The 19,005-nt window shown below is 35.6% G+C and overlaps 1 protein-coding gene across 5 annotated transcripts in view; it reads right to left on the bottom strand.

Annotated features, from left to right (window-relative positions):
- The window catches only part of LOC127004144 (guanine nucleotide-binding protein G(q) subunit alpha), a 36,826-nt gene that overhangs the window by 3,754 nt on the left and 14,067 nt on the right, over nucleotides 1-19,005 (bottom strand). Inside the window, exons 2-9 of one of the 5 annotated variants that reach the window (XM_050871567.1) lie at nucleotides 18,685-18,869; nucleotides 14,964-15,118; nucleotides 12,461-12,589; nucleotides 12,069-12,197; nucleotides 5,752-5,881; nucleotides 4,997-5,150; nucleotides 4,647-4,754; nucleotides 1,175-2,338 (exon numbers count right to left, since the gene is read on the bottom strand). In XM_050871567.1, the coding sequence (XP_050727524.1) occupies nucleotides 2,256-2,338; nucleotides 4,647-4,754; nucleotides 4,997-5,150; nucleotides 5,752-5,881; nucleotides 12,069-12,197; nucleotides 12,461-12,589; nucleotides 14,964-15,118; nucleotides 18,685-18,869 (1,073 nt within the window). In that variant the 3' untranslated portion in view covers nucleotides 1,175-2,255. Of the gene's footprint in view, nucleotides 1-1,174; nucleotides 2,339-2,777; nucleotides 2,886-4,646; nucleotides 4,755-4,996; nucleotides 5,151-5,751; nucleotides 5,882-12,068; nucleotides 12,198-12,460; nucleotides 12,590-14,963; nucleotides 15,119-18,684; nucleotides 18,870-19,005 lie in introns of those variants that run through there. The other 4 variants (XM_050871568.1, XM_050871566.1, XM_050871569.1 and 1 more) reach the window with 4 other exon arrangements.

The following is a 19,005-nucleotide window of genomic DNA, read 5'->3' as shown; positions in this document are numbered from 1 at the left end:
ACTGAATATAAATACAAATCCAATCTGTTTTCCCAACCTATCTCAAATCAATGTCATCAATGGCTTCACCAAAAATATTAAATTTCTTAATCCTCTCAGACCTTTCCTTTATGTAAAAGAACAAGGATGGCTTTACTTCAATCTTCCAGCACCTCATTCTGCTTCCACGCAAGACGATGCACAGATCCAGTGTCTGCTACACAACTACATTATATTTCAAGATTTCTGCTGTTAAATCATCAATGTCAGGGGCTTTTCCTACTTTCATATTGATTGCCTCATCTATGTCACCCCTCCCCAACTCCATTTACGAACAGGGCTGCCCTACATTTAATCCAATGCTGGTCACTTCTGCTCTCCCTCCCAATTTCAAACATAATGGACTCAAAATGTCTCTTCCATACCTCCCTTATCTCATCATTCCTTTTAACAAGCTCCCCAACACTATATTCAACAAGTATCATTATTTTTACCACCCTCTATTGCTCTTTTAGCTTCTTAGGATCAGTGCTTTTTGTTCTTTTTGTTGTTCAGATTTCTTTCCCAAGTGTCAGCGTGTGGGTGTGGTGACCTGGAGGACTCGGTTCAAGTCCCACCCGCCATTACAAGCTGACAATTTTCAATCACTGAGTGGCTTAAAACTACCTACATGCTGTCCTGAAGACCACCTATCAATCATATATCAATGTGTGAATAAAGAAGGGCATAAATGAGACTAGGGATTTTGAGTTTAACCCAGAAGCAGTGATGGGCCAAATTTGTGGCTTTACCGTGTAGCAGCGACTGGCCAAATTTTTGACATGACATAAACCCCTAAAAATAGAAGATGCATAAACTGATCACAGATGTGCCGATATATATTATTGCATGAGTGATGATTTTTTCTCATAAATTTGCTTAGAGGAGCCTTTAAGAAACATGATCCCTGCAGCTACCAGGTTAACTAGGTAAAAGAAACTATTACAGAAATGGGAAACTGTCCAACTGTGGGAGGAGGGACAAAGAAAGAGAAATAACTGATATATGAGTCAAGAGTTGAGTCTACATAGGGCCATAGTTAAGGATTGCTCTGTTGGTCAGCTTCTTAGGTGTGCTGACCACTTAATTATAGGAAATCTAAAAATAAGAAATTGAATGAGATTATTCCAACAGAAACTGGTAACACATTTTAAAAGACAAATAAAAGCTATTTTATTGATATAATAAAATATTTACAAGGAAATCTTGTAAAGCAAAGAACTCATTAGATTCCTTCAATAAACTTTGTCAATTCCCTTTGAGATACTTATAATTGTACCTTATCTGATGTGTTGATCCTTGATGACACTACAATGCCTAACACACCTAGTCCAACATATTATGCAATCCATAAATCATTATTACTTGAATAAGGAGAAAACATTATGATATTCTTATTTATTTCTCATGCAAACACTTTGGATTTTATACTCTATAAAACTATATTGAACACTGACTGTTTACCCAAGCTGAAAAGTATGATATTTGCCCTTAACTAAAGCAACATGCAGAAAATAACGAAGCAAAGCAAAACACTCAAAAGATTCAACTTGTGACAAACAGATAACTTAATTGTAGGGAAGAAACTCACAAATGCCTTTTTATAAACACTGCATACAGTGCCTTTGCTGCCAAGGTGTGTGGGTTGAAATTCCACTTATTCGTTTTCATACCTGATAAAATTTATCCTGATTTGCAACTAAGGAATCATTCCACTGCCACAAAAACTGTGGAGACATTTCCACAATTTCTCTAAGTACTGAATTTTAAATGGTTATGCATTCAAGTGGTAGTTATTATGACAATACCAAAGAAAGCTCATAAGTTCATAAACCTGCTTTGCAACAGCTACTGTTAAAATGAACATTCATTCAGGTATGGACCAACTTCATTCAACACATTCACATGTATGGCAAAGCGATGGCTTTCAGTATGCGTGTACCAAGACTGTTCTTTAAATGAAATATTTTACTTGTTAATTTTCTTATCCTGACAGCAAGGCCCTTGCTCTAACAGGACAAAATTAGATAAATAAAAAATAAACAAATAAAGGGCAGTGAAGAATTATAGGAGACAGGAAGTAATAAACTACTCAGAGATTACACAATAAAACTGTATCCCATATATTATTACACCCATTCTGATCAATTTCAATATTAAACACAAAGCTGAGTAAGATCATCAATATAATCATAAAATAAAGAGGCAAGCCACAGTCTAACCCCTAAAACCAAACATTAAGCTAAATTGTATTCCTTAAGGGCATTTTGCATGATTGTGTCCTTGACGGCACAGAACACAAGTTTGATGTTCTCAGTATCTATGTTACAATAAGGAATATTGAAGTAGTTCAATCCATGACAATGCCATAAAATGAAATTTCAAACAATGATGCACATTGAGTAGAACCAAATGAACAAAAATTTATATAATATAACAGATCATGCAGGAAAATCCATCATGCACAGAGGGGAGAGGCCACGTGCAGCATGCAAAGGAAGAAAAAATAGTTAACTTTACAAAGCCGTAAGCAAAACAGTAACTTGAACCTTGAATATGAAAATATTTAATTTGTGAAAATCTTACCATGTGAGGGAATACAACGTTCAGCAAAACCCTCAGAATGGATTAAATATTTTCATAAACAAAGCACAAGTTGGACATAAACAGAAACCATAGCCATATTGCAGCCGAGACTGCAGGCAGAAATGTGAAGGGAGTACAGGCCATGCCAAGATCATTGAAAAAATTCATTTTACCTGTCGCACAAGTGAAATGGGAATAGATTATCTTCTCTGGGTCAGGGTTTAATTCTACAAACATCCGTAGGATGAACTCTCGGGCAGCAATGGCATCCCTCCGTGGGCCTGTAACAAATTTTATGACAAAAACTTCACATAAATTTTGGATATACCTTTAGAAAGGAAATCCTCTTTTTTATGAGATGAGATAATAATAACAAAATGGAGTTTTTCAGGTATGATGCCTGGGTTGTAAAGAATGTTCCCAGTGAGCCATCTATTCTTGTAAAACTAATTTAGGAAGTGATGCATCCAAGTGAATAAATGATTGTAATATGTTCCCTATCAAATGCAACTCTGAATAATTTCAGATTTTCACAATATGTGGTCTCAATTGAAACAACTGTAAAATTTGTGCTACCTGATGGAAACATTATGTAGCTTCCTCAATTTCCCCTCTACAATATTGTGTGAATTTTATAACTTATAGGCCACATTTGAAATCTTAAGCAATTTATCTAATATGGTGACCTTCACTCAACAAACAGGTTGTGTTCTTGAGAATTGTTTGCCAAGTAAAACTGTTATGCAAACCAATTATAACAGGAGTTAGGAATGTCACTCCAGGACCCCAAATTTTTCCCCATCTACCCATATCAACCTTTTTTGTAATATGTATCTAAATTTACAGTCAAACGTACACTTGGTCTTTAAACAGGGGTTCACTGTGGTTGTCGACCAGCTCCAATACATAGCTAATTGCTCATACGCTACAAACTTGTACAGTATGCCGATGTATATACTGAATACTGTTGACAACTGTAACAGTGGCAAATATTTACATATCTAAGCATCACTAATCATAGAATGAGACAAAGTGAATGAAATAATGTGTATATTTAGCAGCAGTGAGTGTCCTCCCCTGGTGACTGCCCAGCCTGCTCATCGCTCGTCTCCTTGTCTGAGCGCCAAGTAGTTTGTTTAGTTTCCAAGTCAATAACACGATGTGACCTCTTACTGCCCAGATTAGCAGTGGATTTTGTATGCTTAGGGATTGTGATGAACTGATTAGATAAGCACAGGATGAAACTGTGCAGTCAAAAGTGAGCAAAGGGTAGTCAAATGAAATCATTGAAGCAAATTTTCATTGCATGAGCCTTTGTTAAGTCGGGGTCACCTGACCTACTGTACAGCCATTGTACAGAAAGAGTCTTCTCATATTTAAATGTGTAAATTTCCATTCCCTTGTAGAAATGCTAAAAATCTGTAGAACCTATAATCAATTACGTGGTTCTTATTCAATGCAATTAAGAGACCATGTCTCACTCAATTAAAAAAGCCACAATAATTAAGTTCAGACCCAATGTAGAGTATTTGGGAATCTTAACAGGTGGTCAATTATGTATAAAATACTACTAATTTCATAAAATAGTGAATTAAGTGAAAAAATATGGCAAATTCACTGTTCATGAGAAAAAAAAAAGTCATTACTTGAAAAATAGTACTGCATCTTACCTGATGAACAACATATTACATGGAGTTATTCATATTATTATTTTCTTTTTAGTTTTACCGATAATTCTAATAAGCTGTTAGTTTTACTTTTCATACATGACAAACAACTTTCCTCCAAACAACAATGAAATCTATTGGACGCTAGTTTGATTTATAATCACATTACAGTAAATTTCTACTATAATGTGTACTGTCCAATTCTATCCACTTACTAGGAAATTCAATGCTCTACTTCTAAGCCTGAGGCTGAAGTGTCATGACTTCATGACAACCTAAAAGCATACTTTCCATTTACCATTATAATAAATGGATATGTTGTACTTCAACAAATTATGATGGTATGCTACAAGTTTTAAATCTACTCTGACCGACCTGTGGCACAAGTAAAGTGAGAATAGCACATTCGATCTGGGTCAGGATTTTGGGTTAGATACATCTTGAGAACAAATTCACGTGCTGCAACATGATCTTGTTTCTCTCCTGAGGAGCATAATATTTAGTTTAAAATAATAAACCAACAGCCTAGGAATGGAATGTAGAACTGTGAGAGCTCTTTGTAAACATACTTTGTATTTTAAAATATAATCAACTAAATGCTGCAATTTAAGTCATTCAAATTATCTCTATAATCTCGATTCTTATGAAGAAAAGAGTTCAATGTTCCTATGAGTTGATACAAACTTATTAAATAATTTATAACTATGTAAACTGTAAAACCTTACCATCAAATTCTGGGAAATAGTCCACAAGATGTGAGTACATGATCTTTTCTTCTAACAGATCCTTCTTGTTTAGGAAAAGAATGACAGAGGAGTGTTGGAACCATGGGTACGTGATGATAGTCTTGAAGAGGGCCTTTGATTCTTCCATACGATTCTGAAAAGGAAGACCAATTTGTCAAATATTTTCCAACACTGCCTTTCAATTGGATCATTATTAAAATAAACTGAAAAAATTTGTTTAGCTTATCCACCAACATTGAGCATGTTTAGAGGTGATACCAAAAGGGTGGGTGGGTGGGTCTGCAGTATGTGTTTCCTTTGCAAACGTGAGAATTTACAATTCTCGTGTCGTAATGGCAACTAATGTCAACTACCTCTACACCACTGACCGTACCCATATGTTTCCCATTGCAACCAGGGGAATTTACAATATGATTCTACTGTTGTTGTAATGGTAACCAATGCAGAGTAACTACATGTCTACTAAAGAATAAATCGGACCAAGCAGTAAGAGTTTGTCTCTCACTACACAGCACTGTTAATGACACAGACATCTTACTGGCTTCTTAAAATGCATTACAGTCAGGATAACTTTAGATTCAATACTATGTTATTTTCCACGAAGATATTAAAAGCTTGTTCTGGGATGTTAATAATGAGGATTAAGGATATTCTGTTGACATGTTAAAAATCTCTACTGAAGGCAGTAGATTTTCCAGGTTGTTTACATACTGTAGAAAGCCAAAGCCTCTTACCTCATTATCAGACTCGAAGAGAATCTGATCATACTCTGAGAGGGCGACCAAGAAGATGATCGAAGTGACATTTTCAAAACAATGAATCCACTTCCGTCGCTCGGATCGCTGACCACCCACATCTACCATCCTGGAGTAAGCATAGGATGTGTCAGTCTGGTGAACACTTCAAAGTACATTACTTCATTCCTATATTAGTTGTGAAATTTAATTTTCAGATTCTGAAGGGATGTCATACTGATTTGAAACCAATACATGTAATCTTATAACGGTTGAATTCAAGTATGCTTAAGTAATCTTAACATATAAATGCAACATGAAATTATTGATTTCACTACAAGGGAATAATTAATCAAATTGTTTATGATCAGTACAGGGTTAGCACTACATCAATCACATCTGAAATTAAACAACAAACTATTAATGAGTCACTTCTCACTTATCCTCAGTTATTACATTATGAATATTTAATCTCTCAAATCACATAAACGTGTAGTATATGCTATGATGGAAGTCGGAGAGGAGTAACATACACTGGTCTCATGATTCTTCATATAGAAGAAGCCAAGAAAAAAACATAAAAAAAAAAAAAAAACCTTATACACTAAACAACTTGAGACCACTTTCTGACAAGGAACTTCGACCCTAATCCCCAAAGTTTCAAATCCTTTGGCTATATTAAGCAGAATCTGAACCACAAATGATGTTTAGGTCTAGGCCCAGGACTCATACTTGCTAGTCTTAAGTGATCAAAATGACTGAAGATTGTGCTAAGTCCCTTGCTGCATGTCCTACTGTCACGCCACCTGAGAATGAGGGTTGGGATGCCACCTTAGGTGTGCCTGCATATAGTGGGCATGATAGAAATATGGTAGTGCATCACTATTGCCCTAGATCTTTTCTTGAGTGGAAAAATACTTAGTAGTGTTGCTGAACTAATCAAATGACATTGCTTGGACAAAAAAAATTTGTTTGTGCTTGACTTTTGAAGTATGAGATGCACCATCTTGTGGTAATGCCACCTCTCTGGAACAGAAAGTGACTAACTGCTAACTTTTCACCAGATAATGCAACAATGTGACAGTGACGACTTCGGACTGTCACAAAATACCAAAGGCATAATCATCAAAGAGACAATGTATGAACCTTCAATCCTAGATTCTGCAGGCTCTAGCTTGCTTATGTATTGTACTTAGGCCAACGCCTTATGAATTTCGCTCACTCTTGTCAGGGCGTGTCTTGCATCTTCCTCTGTCATTCAATATTATCTTGTGCTTAATCTTGATTTCTTTATAGGTATAAGCCCAGGGGCACTTCTTCATCAAGTTGCAAAAATTACCACCTTCCATTATATTATGGACATAAACTGAAAGCCTTAATATTTTCCGAACAAGAGGAAGATGAATGGAAAACTTAATTAACTTTGATAGTTGCATGCCATTACCAGGAAAAAATTCCTATAATGAATCATGGATTGGGAACCAACAAGGTTAATCATGTTACTGAACAATTATAATGCAGAAAATAATTTGAATAACAAAAAAACTTTTCAATGTAAAAAATCATGAGACCATATTTTTTTTGCAACAAAATGTATAGTAAGGTCAACGCAGCACTTCGCAGATGCTTCAAAAAACATCCAGACACATATTTCATTCTAAAAGTTCTATCTATTTTATTTTCGATCTCAGTCTATGGTGGTATTGGCTAAGAAGCAAATGACCCCACAATTCTCTCTGGATCATTGAGAATGAAAATACCACTGTTTAAACTGTGATTTTCATGTCACAATGAAAAGGGTTCTGAATGTTTCAGATTAGACGGTGAAAGTCTGTGTCTCAGCAAATTTCGTATATAATCCTTGAAATCAGAGGAATAAATGATTGGGCTTGACAGCAAGGTACACGTAACTTTCCTTCTATAGCACAACAGTGCTGAAAGGGTGATGATCCCCAAAGATAATCACCACACAATGGCAGTCATGATAATTCACCCACGTCTGGTATTTTAATGAATTAAAAAAATAATAAATTGGCAGTCTCCAAAAAAGCTTTTTTTTGCAAATAAACAACTGCAGAACTCTTTGATCTATATAAATAAAAAGATTATCTTTAAGCAGATAACATTAACAAATATGAATACATAAAAATAATCGGGAGGAAGCCAGCTCGAGGTTCACCACAATAGAGTACTTTGCAGTATAACTTGTTTTGTCAGAGTAAATTCCACCAAGAAAAGAGTAGCTCGTGAGATTTTCCTTTCCAATAATAATAATAATAATAATAATAATAATATATAACTATCTAACCTTTTCTTGAATGTATCTATTGAATTGACACTCACATCTTGACTGCCAACCCTGCTCTACTCATCCACCACTCTACTGGTATAGCTATAATACAGTACTTTCTGGTATGTGACTTCACATATTCATGAAAGGTAGATTTTGGACCCATCATTATGGAACAACTGTTGAAGCTTTGACATATGTAATGGAAACTATATTAAGGTAAGCTTGGGGGCATATGCCATAGCTGTGCATGGCCTTGGTGCTCATTCCCATCACACTGGCCCTTGAGACGGTGGAGGGATAAACTCATTACCGCAGGGCACTGGCCCAATGTGACATCTGGATTACCACAGTTTACAATACCCAGGTTTCACCAGGTACCCATTTATCGATCAGCTTGAAATGGAGGCTGAATAGGTGGGTGCCAACATGCCAACTGGTTGGGCTGGGATTCGAATCTGGGCCCGCGGATTCGTAGCTAGGCACTGTAACCATTGCACCAAGGAGGCATTAACTATATATGATATTTATATATAACTATATATATTGTTGACCCCTTTTATAAATATGGGAAAAAAAGATAAAATGTCTGCAGTTTTGTATGGCTTCTATGTAAAAGTCAGTTCCACAGCTTGAAAACATGTAGGACAGGTGGTGTGGTCTATTTTGCTAAGACTTCATGATTGTTTTTCCTTTTTTGAGAATCAAAATTCCGTAAGAGAATATATAATCCTAAAAGTGATAACAACACTGTTAGTTAACAGTTTGTATACCAAACAATGCCTCTGGCCTTTTATTCCTTGAGTAAAACTTGCAGTTTACAACTGATTTATATGAAACTGTAGGAATGATTTGTTTTATGACCTCTTAATTTGCAAGTTACAAGGCAGCTTCCTGTATGATATGTTATCTACATGCTACATGGTGGTGTTTTGTGAAACACACTGGGTTTGGGAAAGATCACAGGGAGCAGAATGTAATATGACTAACAACTGGTGAAGGACCAAAGTAAATACTGAAAACAAAACCTGATTTAGAAAAAACTTAAGACAAAAATTAATTTTCAGTGTTTTTCAATTGAGTAATTCCCTTTAAATCTTTACTAGAAACCAGAGTCATTAATGAATGCTGCACCAAAATGTTTTCATTCTTGCATCTTGAGAACCATTTTGTTCAGGACGCAGCAAGGAAGTCAAGTAAAATATAAAATATGTGTCACAAATTAAATTTGGTCACTCCAATCTAGACCAAATCTTTTGATGACAAAATGTATTGTGAAAACTTGAAAGTCAGGAATGAAAACAAAAGCACAACTGACTTCTAAGCAAATACCATTCCACTCTATGCCTATTAAGTTTACAGTGCAGCCAGTAGGAAAATGTTTTGTATTTCTGCTCCTCATATACCAGAAAATACTCTATGTAATAACTATTTTCTGAATGAGTGGACAGTCTCATGAATTACTAAGCACTAATACCTGCATTCCATAAAACAAAGCCACTACTGGGGTGAACCTGAGGTGCTTATAACTCAAGCAAATATCCAATAAAATTGTCTTTCTGCAAAGCACAGCCAATTATCGTATTTTCAAAATTTTGATGGCCAGCTAAAAAGAGCATGAGTCTATCTATATAAATCCATTTTCCTCCTCAGTTTCTTAAAAACTGATGCAAGATAAAGAAAATAGATAATCCTTAAAGTGCACTGCCTTTTTTCTGAAAATTCAAACAATATATCAAAGCATCAAAAGAGACCTGAATCTGGGTTCATAAGTAGAAGTGACTGAAAAAAAAAAAAAAAAAAAAAAAAAAAAATCAGTAATACCATGCTATCAGGTTGGCTTTCATATTTTTTGAATAAGTTGATATGAATGCACCATTTCTTATCACATTATAAAAATAATTAATTTCACTAGAATAATCACAGATAAAAAGATATCTACTCTACATTCAATACTGTACAAGGAGGATAAGTGGGAAGTGACTACTACAACTGCCAATACTGCCAACATTTACATAGGTTAGACTTGGTAGAAACATACATAAATTAAAAAAAAACATGAAGAGAATGAAGGGTGAGGAAACATGTAGTGTTTTTGTAACATTTCACAAAGACTGCAGACTATAAGTAACTCCTGCAGGCTTCAGGGAAAATAAATGTAATGGTTTGTGTTGAAACAAAGAGTGGAGACAAACACTTGAATTACACTTCAGTGACACATCAATCTAATAATCCACATATATATATATATATATATATATATATATATATATATATATATATATATATATATATATATATATATATATATATATATATATATATATATATATATATATATATATATATATATATATATATAAATATATATATATATATATATATATATATATATATATATATATATATATATATATATATATATATATATATATATATATATATATATATATATATATATATATATATATATATATATATATATATATATATATATATATATATATATATATATATATATATATATATATATATATATATATATATATATATATGAGGCGTCTAGAGCTCGAGGGATGAATACGCCACCACAAGGGATTTTGAGTTTTTGCCTATTTCCGCAAAATAGAAGCACTGTGCAACCCTCTGTGAACGTGAAAATGGGAAAACTGTCTCTATGGTCCAGTAGAAGGGTGGTGAGGGTAGTGTGTTTTTGCCTGTCTGCAGAGTGTATGAAGTCGGCTGTATCAGGGCTCTAAGGGCGAAAAGCACTAGTAAATCTCATAAAATACCTAAATATGGAAATTTTGTTTTGAAATTTGAACTGCCTCTTAGTTACATCATGTTCTCCTAATTTTCAGAGTTTGGATTAAACTGAATAATAAACATACATTAATAATAATAAAAAAAATTAAAAAATAAAAAAAAAACACGTGTTTGTTTGCGTTTTTTTTAATAATTAACGCAATTTCACACAAACACGGATTCCATCGAATTTGTCTAGCTTAAAACTTTCTACTGATGTATGGTGATATTGCTATGTGTTTTTCATTGTGTTTTTGCTATGCTTGACTTTGAAGGCCTTTAGCTCAAAACAAAGTAATTGGCTTGTTCGCCCCTTCAGCACTAGATGCCTCATATATATATATATATATATATATATATATATATATATATATATATATATATATATATATATATATAGATAGATATATATATATATATATATATATATATATATATATATATATATATATATATATATATGTGTATATATGTATATATATGTATATATATGTATATATGTATATATATGTATATATGTATATATATGTATATATATATATATATGTGTACATATATATATATATATATATACACACACAGAAATTGAAATAAAAATGAAATTGACCACTGTATAAATAGCAAAGCAAGCCATGAAACTGAAGTGTTAATGACTAAATATAAGGTGTATTCCCACACAATCATGCAGTTACATACAGTCAGGAAGCATCTTATGTTTTGCAACATAATACATTGAAGAATTTATAGACATTCATTAGCATTTTACAACCATATGAAACCAAATGCTTCCTTTCAGTCTACATCACAAATGATTCCGGTGGTTGAGAGGGAATCTAATTTGGATCAAATCTCTTGAGGACAATAACAGGTTCCTGAGAACCTATGAGCCTCAGGGAGGAGAGGGTCAGGCTAATACCTATATGACACATGGTCAAGGAAGGAAACACTGACTGGAGGGGATAAGAAAGTACTGTCAATAGCACTCTCAGTGGGAAAACAGTGGGAAAGTGTTTGTAACTGCAATTGTGGGAGACATGGAGTGTTGTAATTACAATGCTAATATACAACAATCATAGAACTGTTCATAAGAGGGACAGAAAGGGACTACCTCCACATGTTGGGTAATAGTAATGACACTGGAATAAAACTCTATGGCACTGGGGTCTAGCTACTCTGCTCTGGCCAACAAGGGAGGGCCTATGAATTCAAGATTGTCTGATACCTAAAGATGATTGAGTCCAGATCAAAGGGGTACTCAATGATCCCAGTGGTTGGTACTCGAGCCCTAAGAATATCCTGCTCGGTCGGTAAGAAGTCCGATGCTATGATACGCTCCAAATCATCAAGATAACTGCAAGAGAAAAATAAGTTTCTTTGTCGGTGTTCACTTGAGAGTGTGCAATGATGGATGGCGATGAGCATCAGTGAAAAAATACTGATACCTTGTTGAGACCTTCAAAATGAATGCTGAAAATAAAGCCTGGCCTTAATCAACGGACACAGTAAATGAAGTGCACAGCAGCAGGATAAAGGAATCAACAAGGTTTCAGTAGCCATGTGTGTATGCTACCTACCACTCAGGCCACATGTACAACACCCTCCAGTAGAACATACCTAAATCTGATTTCTTCTAGGTCAAAGGGATACTCTATAATGCCTGTTGTGGGTGCTCTCACTCTTAGAATGTCTTGTAGTGTGGAAACATAGTCCTTGGCAGCTATGCGGTCTAAAGCTGATAAATAGCTGTTGGGATATAAAGATAATTTAGCTACTAAAGTAAGTTTTCAAGGATATAAATAGCATTACAACTACAAGAAATACAATACAAAGCATAAATAAAGGAAAACCTATGCATTCTTTTAAGTAGTATTCAATCAATAAAGGATACCACAATATAAATAAAGATAAAATAATTCATAGTAGTTGAAGAGAATATTCCCAGAGAACTGGAGAATATTTAAGGAAACAAAAGAGAAACAAAACACATTCATAGGAATAAGAATAAACAAAATAACAGGATGCTCAATTAGACAACTAAAATAATGCACTTTTAGTGAAAAGCATTTGTCACAGTGAGTGGCATGTAGGGGGAGGGAAAGACCTCTTGCAGCACCTAGACATCTGTGTTCATCACCTATCAGCAACTGCTGTGCATTTCATTTGGTCAATGGAGGGTGCAATGTATCAGACAACACCGAGAAGCTGGACTATACCTTGCTTAAACACCAAAATGGTTCCTTATTAAACATACATCAATGATGAAAAAAACAAGAGGATGTAGAATAGTCAGTAGCACACACATAATTTTGATCGGTGGGGGCTGCAGTGACGGTGGCTGGTAGTCTGATCTGCCTGCTGTGGAAAAAATCAACTAAACCTGCTCAAGAGGTTTGTGTGAATGTGTTTGTGTGTTTGTTGTATGTTTACAGAATACCAATTCCCTGAAACAAAGGTTAGATGGAAATTTGTGCAGACATACACAAAAAAACTCTGTAACTGAGTAAAATCTAACTTTCAATAGCTCTGATGCCCAATAACATCGTAGTTGGTAAATGCCAATAGAATATATTGTAATACAACGTGTACTGTGCAGGACAAGTAACTATGCTGCTAATTACCACAATTTTAAAATTCTTAATAGATCATGAATGATTTAGAAAATTTGCATAATGGAAGTTTTCTGCTCCATTATGGATCATGAATGATTTAGAAAATTTGCATAATGGAAGTTTTCTGCACCACAATAGATCCCGAATGATTTATAAAATCTGCATAATGGAAGACTTCTGCTTCATTATTAGCCATGAAAAATTAAATGCTTCCATTTATTAGTCTTTGTGCTCAGTTTGCTATCTCGGTGTGCTGAGGTTCTGGTCTGGTTCAAGCAAAAAGATTTCTCTACTGACAAGGAGTGGTTACTGTTCCCCCTTCAGCAAGGGGGATGTGTGTGTGTGACGTGTGAGGTCCCTGCTTTGCTTATAGATTGGCTAATAAGCCCTAAAGCTCTCTCCGGAAGAATGCTGGCTAGTGAATAAGCATTCAGGACGAGATTAGACCATGAGTGAGTGATCATGAGTGAATTACACACACACACACACACACACATACAAACACATGTACGCACACACTCATGCGCACACAGTGGTAAGTGTGCTCGCTTCACAACCAAGAGGTCCCAGGTTCGATTCCCAAGTGGAGTGGAGATGGATTGGCAGTCTCCTTTAATCTGTGCCCCCCATCTACCCAACAGTGAATGAACACCGGGTATCAGTTGGGAGTTGGGAGTGGGTGTGAGATTTCAGCTAAACCCTGAGATCTGACACTTATGGGTTGACCTCAGTTGGAGAGGGTACTGGCAACTCCATTTCATGGTTAGACCATGGTGAATTACATACACAATAGACATTTGATTTTCAATAACCTAGAAACTGTATTATAAAGTAACACAAGTGTATTATTAAATCATTACCAAGCCTTCTGTAAGTATCTAAAGTGCTACATAAAAAAGCTGGTGTTAACTCAACTGTGAAGGTTTGATTTTGTTTTTTGAAAATCAAGCTCAAGTCTAACAGAACTTCCTTGGATAGTTTACCCTCTGCAGCCCTGGAAGGTACTCTGATATGGAAATATCTTAATTATGAGTAGTATTTCCTAAGTGATACATCTATATTTACTCATCTGACAAAATACTCCTAAATAATGTGTATCATCCACACCATGATGACTGCACCCCAAACTAGCACACATAAAATGAAATAATTTTGTAAATAAAATCATTAAAATCTATGGGAACTAAAATTTAAAGTGACTATAGTAACTATTGATACTAAAGATGATAGTAATGGTTATGGTAATGGCAATATTGACAAGGTGTCACATCAAGTTCAATAAAAACTGCTGATGCTAACTTCCAACATGTGCTACTTTTTAATGGTTAATGTATTTTATCTAAATCATAACAAATGTCAAAATACAAGCTACTTCAAAGTCTTGACAATGAGTTTCTTTAATGAAAAACTTCAGCTACTCTACTGTCTGTAATACAGCTTTGTACTTGAGGCAAATCAAAGGGTACTGATCAATCAAGTCCTGGTGGGGCAGACCATGAGAAACATACTATTTTGCCGAGTCTGTGAGCTGGTATTCTCTGCGCCGATCATAGCAGTGCTGGATTCCCGTGTCCTGCCACAAGGACTTCATGGCTGTCACATATGGCTCCTCAAATGTGGTGACAGACTCGTAGTCCACTGACCGTACCAAATCTGCATGTTCCTGTAAAAATTGAAACAAATATTGAGGCTACATAATTCATAGAAAGAACTTTAAATACTATGAAATAAAATGAGTACAGCTAGTCTTACAATAATGCTCAGAGACAATTTTGCATATCTTCACCATAAACAAACTGCCAAGCATTTTTCCTACTTTTTGGGAGAAAAAACAATTTTTTCATTTGGCTTATGATACAAAGAATAATCTTACAACATTTAAGACTTTGAATGACAAAGGCAACTATATAAAAATGTGCATCAAATGATGAAAATTTGATTTAGCCAAAAATCTGAAAACTGCTAAATAATTACTTCAGAACTTTGTTTACAAGGATGACAACACAGAATCCTTAGACTCCTATAGTGTTGGAGGTAACCTACAAGAAAGCCAATGATAAATACTTATTCTTGAAATATTTTGTATTCACTCCCTACTCAATTTAATATTGTGCCAGTAAAAGATCCATACCCATGGTGTCTGGCACACCTGCAACTATATTCAGATTTATTCAGGCTGCATGATCATATACACATAAATAATGCTAAAAAGATAAATACAAAGCTTGGAATATGTGACCCTCAAAATTCAATTGGGTTGTGTTCCTTAAAACCTATCACACAGAAAACCACTGTAAAGATAACAAGCTATGAGATCTTCCACAGATTGTTCTTGTGCTCCCCCTTCTCTCTGCACATCCAGGTTTCCTCTGTCTACCTCCTCCATATTTATTAGTTTATGTATTGTTATCAAGTCTCCTCTTTCTCTTCTCTCCTCTAATGTTGGTAGATGATTTCCTTCGTCGTTCCTTTTGTTACGCTGGTCAAACTTGAAGCCATTTTTGTTGATGAGCTTTGTATTTCTCTAGTTTATGAGTTTCATTTTATGAGGGGACACACAGTTGCTACTTATTCCAGTTTTGGCCTTTTCATTGTGACCATTCCACAATACATTAAGTTCACAGTTTGCTCAACTCCTGGTATTGAAAGCAGCCAATAGTGGGGCAGTATGCAAATCAATGAAAATTATAATGAGGTCAAGGTCATCTCAGATAATAAAAAATGAGACTGGTAAACAAAAAACAAATATTTCAGCCTTGTAAGAGGTTCCATTGGCAAATCAAAAACATTTCTATAATTCAGTTTAACATCCTATATCATTTTGTGCAAATCACTATTTTTGACAATTAATTTAGTGGACTCAATTGAGCCATATCTTTAAAACATTTAACTCCGAGAAAAATCCATCAAATGAAGACTAATTCCATTTATTTCAAAGATTCTGCATTATTACCTATTGACTTACTAATAGAGAAAATGGCTGGAGTGGATTATCACTCATCCAGAAATTTGTCCAGTGTTTATTTATTTATTTGATTTTTAGGTCAATTGTTGCTTTTTCAAGGCATTAGATGTTCGATGACTTTTCTCCATCTTGTTAGGTAAAAAGCTGCTTCCTCCATTCCCAGTTTAGTTGGGTCTTCATCAGTGCACCTCTTCCACGACTTCTTTGGTCTTCCTGGTGGTCCGTGGCCTTCTACATCAATATTTACACCTCTCACCAGTGGCCCATCCTACCTTCACCTCACATGATGGAACCACTGCAAACTTCTGTCTTTTAGTACACTGCTCAGCTCTTAAACTTCATACTTCTGGGCCACTTCTTCGCTCAATACATAATCTCACCAGTTGATATTGGTCATATATCTCCACATTCTTGTCACAGATCATCAGAACATGCTCTAGCTTTGTAGTCAAGGCCCAAGTTTCTGTTCCATATAAAAACTATCTTATGCATACTCCATAAACCTCGTGTCTACATTTCAATGGGATGGCCCTATTTGTTAACAGGCCAGTCATATCTCTTTACTTTTTCCACACTATTACCATTCTTGTCAGGGCTGATCACTCCACTCTTGCTGTACAACATATCTCCAGGGTAGCAATGTTTCACCACTCTGATCACACCTCTGACCACTTCTAGGGTACCTGGTATCTTTCTGATTCTACACAATCTCCCTTATTTTTCTTACACACACAGAAGACCTAAAGTTCACCACTCGATTTACGTTTCTGAGTTTGTAGCTTCTCTTGTGACATTACTGATCACACAGCACACAGAACTGAGTTGATTCCAACACCCCTTCCACAAACACTACATGGCAACCTTCCTACTTGAAAGTTGTCTGTCATTTTCTTGCTAGTGATTATCATCTTTGCCTTGTCCATGTTCACCTTCAATCCTCTGTGCTTCCACTCTCTCAATATCTCACCTTTTGTCTTGACACTAAGCTGTCTGCATACAACAGTTCCCAAGATCTCCCTTTCTCCACTCTTTCATAGTCTTCTTCATCACCACAATAAACTGTAAGGGGTTCAAAGCAGAGCCCTGAAGAACCCCCACTCCAATATTAAAATCATTTTATTTCAGCCACTACTCTCACTTAGATCAATCTTTTTTATACAAGGCCATCACTGAGTTTATCAACCTTTCTGGTACCTTTTGTCTCCTCAAGAGCCCACTATAATGCACTCACTGGAACCTTGTCAAAAGCCTTCTCCAGGTCTATGTCAACTCTTCTTGTCTCCATACTTCTGCATCTGTCTCATTACTTTATTGCATGTGGTCAGTCATTTGGTCCTGAAACCAGACTGAGTCATCTATGGTGCATATGTTCAATGTTCTGCAAACTTGCATCCAGTACTCTCCCGGATCTTCGTCCTGTCTCAAAATTTTCCACACTGCAGAGCACCTCCCTTTCCTTTGTACAGTGGTATGGTCAGATTGTCTCTGCACTCCAATGGAGTTCTCTCTCCATAGACAATCTTTTGGTAGGTAGGAGTCAGTTTCTTTACTCCCCGTTCTCCAGCTTTCTTCAGCATGTCACCAGTCATGCCTGATGGTCTGGGTGCACTGTTGTTTTTCATTGTTTTCAGGGCCTTTTCCACCTCTGCTTCTATCACCTTGTCTAGAGGACCTTCCACTGCATTCACCTCTTAAGTTGTAGTTGTTCTCTTCATTTAATAACGTGTGGAAACATCTCTTCCGCTCCTCCCCAACATCATCATCTGTTTAGCTGTCACCGTCTTCATCTTATGTGAAGATCATGCCCACTACATCTATCTTGGTGTTTCTCTTTGCCACCTTAAACATCTTCTGTCTTCCCTCTGCTGTGGCCAGGTCTCTACTCAACATTTCCCATGCTTCCTACTTTGCTATAGCTATTTGCTTCTCAGCCTTATTTTTTTTAACTCTCCTTTTGTCTTTTTCCTGTGATCTCTGCCATTCTTTATATGCATTTTTTTTTTTTTCGCTATATTTTCTTGGGCTCCTTCATTCCACCACCATGTTTATCTCTTTCTCGCTTTTGTGCCTAATTTTTCACCACACATCTTTTCCAGCTTCCAATATATTCTACTTTGATTGCTTCCGCCACCTTCAGCTGCTCCATCTTTTCACCGAGCTACTCTGCAAGCTCCTCAAGCTTCCTCATCATCCAATACCTATACTTATTTCTATCTATTTCCTCACATATTATATACAATTCAAATATCTAAAGTAATACTTACAATATTTGCTGAATCTCCATAAGATATTTGAAGAAGATCCATGGCTCTGATCATAGACTGCATTGCCATGAAGATATTCTGGAAGACCAGCTTAATAAACCCTCGCTTGTCTTCATCGCTGTAACCAGCACCATGGATAATACGCATCTGTTTGATAAATGTTGATTTGCCTGATTCTCCAGTACCTGTGAAAAAGAGAGTTCATGAGACTGGATTTAAGGCAGAAATAGTACAAGAGCAAAAAATATTGTATTATTGGAGTTAATATACATGGATGCTGCTGTTTCAACAGATGAAAAGATGATGCCTATAGATACTCAG

The sequence above is a fragment of the Eriocheir sinensis genome, chromosome 27 (assembly GCF_024679095.1).
Source record: "Eriocheir sinensis breed Jianghai 21 chromosome 27, ASM2467909v1, whole genome shotgun sequence".
Classification (NCBI taxonomy): domain Eukaryota; kingdom Metazoa; phylum Arthropoda; class Malacostraca; order Decapoda; family Varunidae; genus Eriocheir; species Eriocheir sinensis.
The sequence above is the reverse complement of the archived record's forward strand: the minus strand, read 5'-3'. Positions and strand labels throughout refer to the sequence as shown.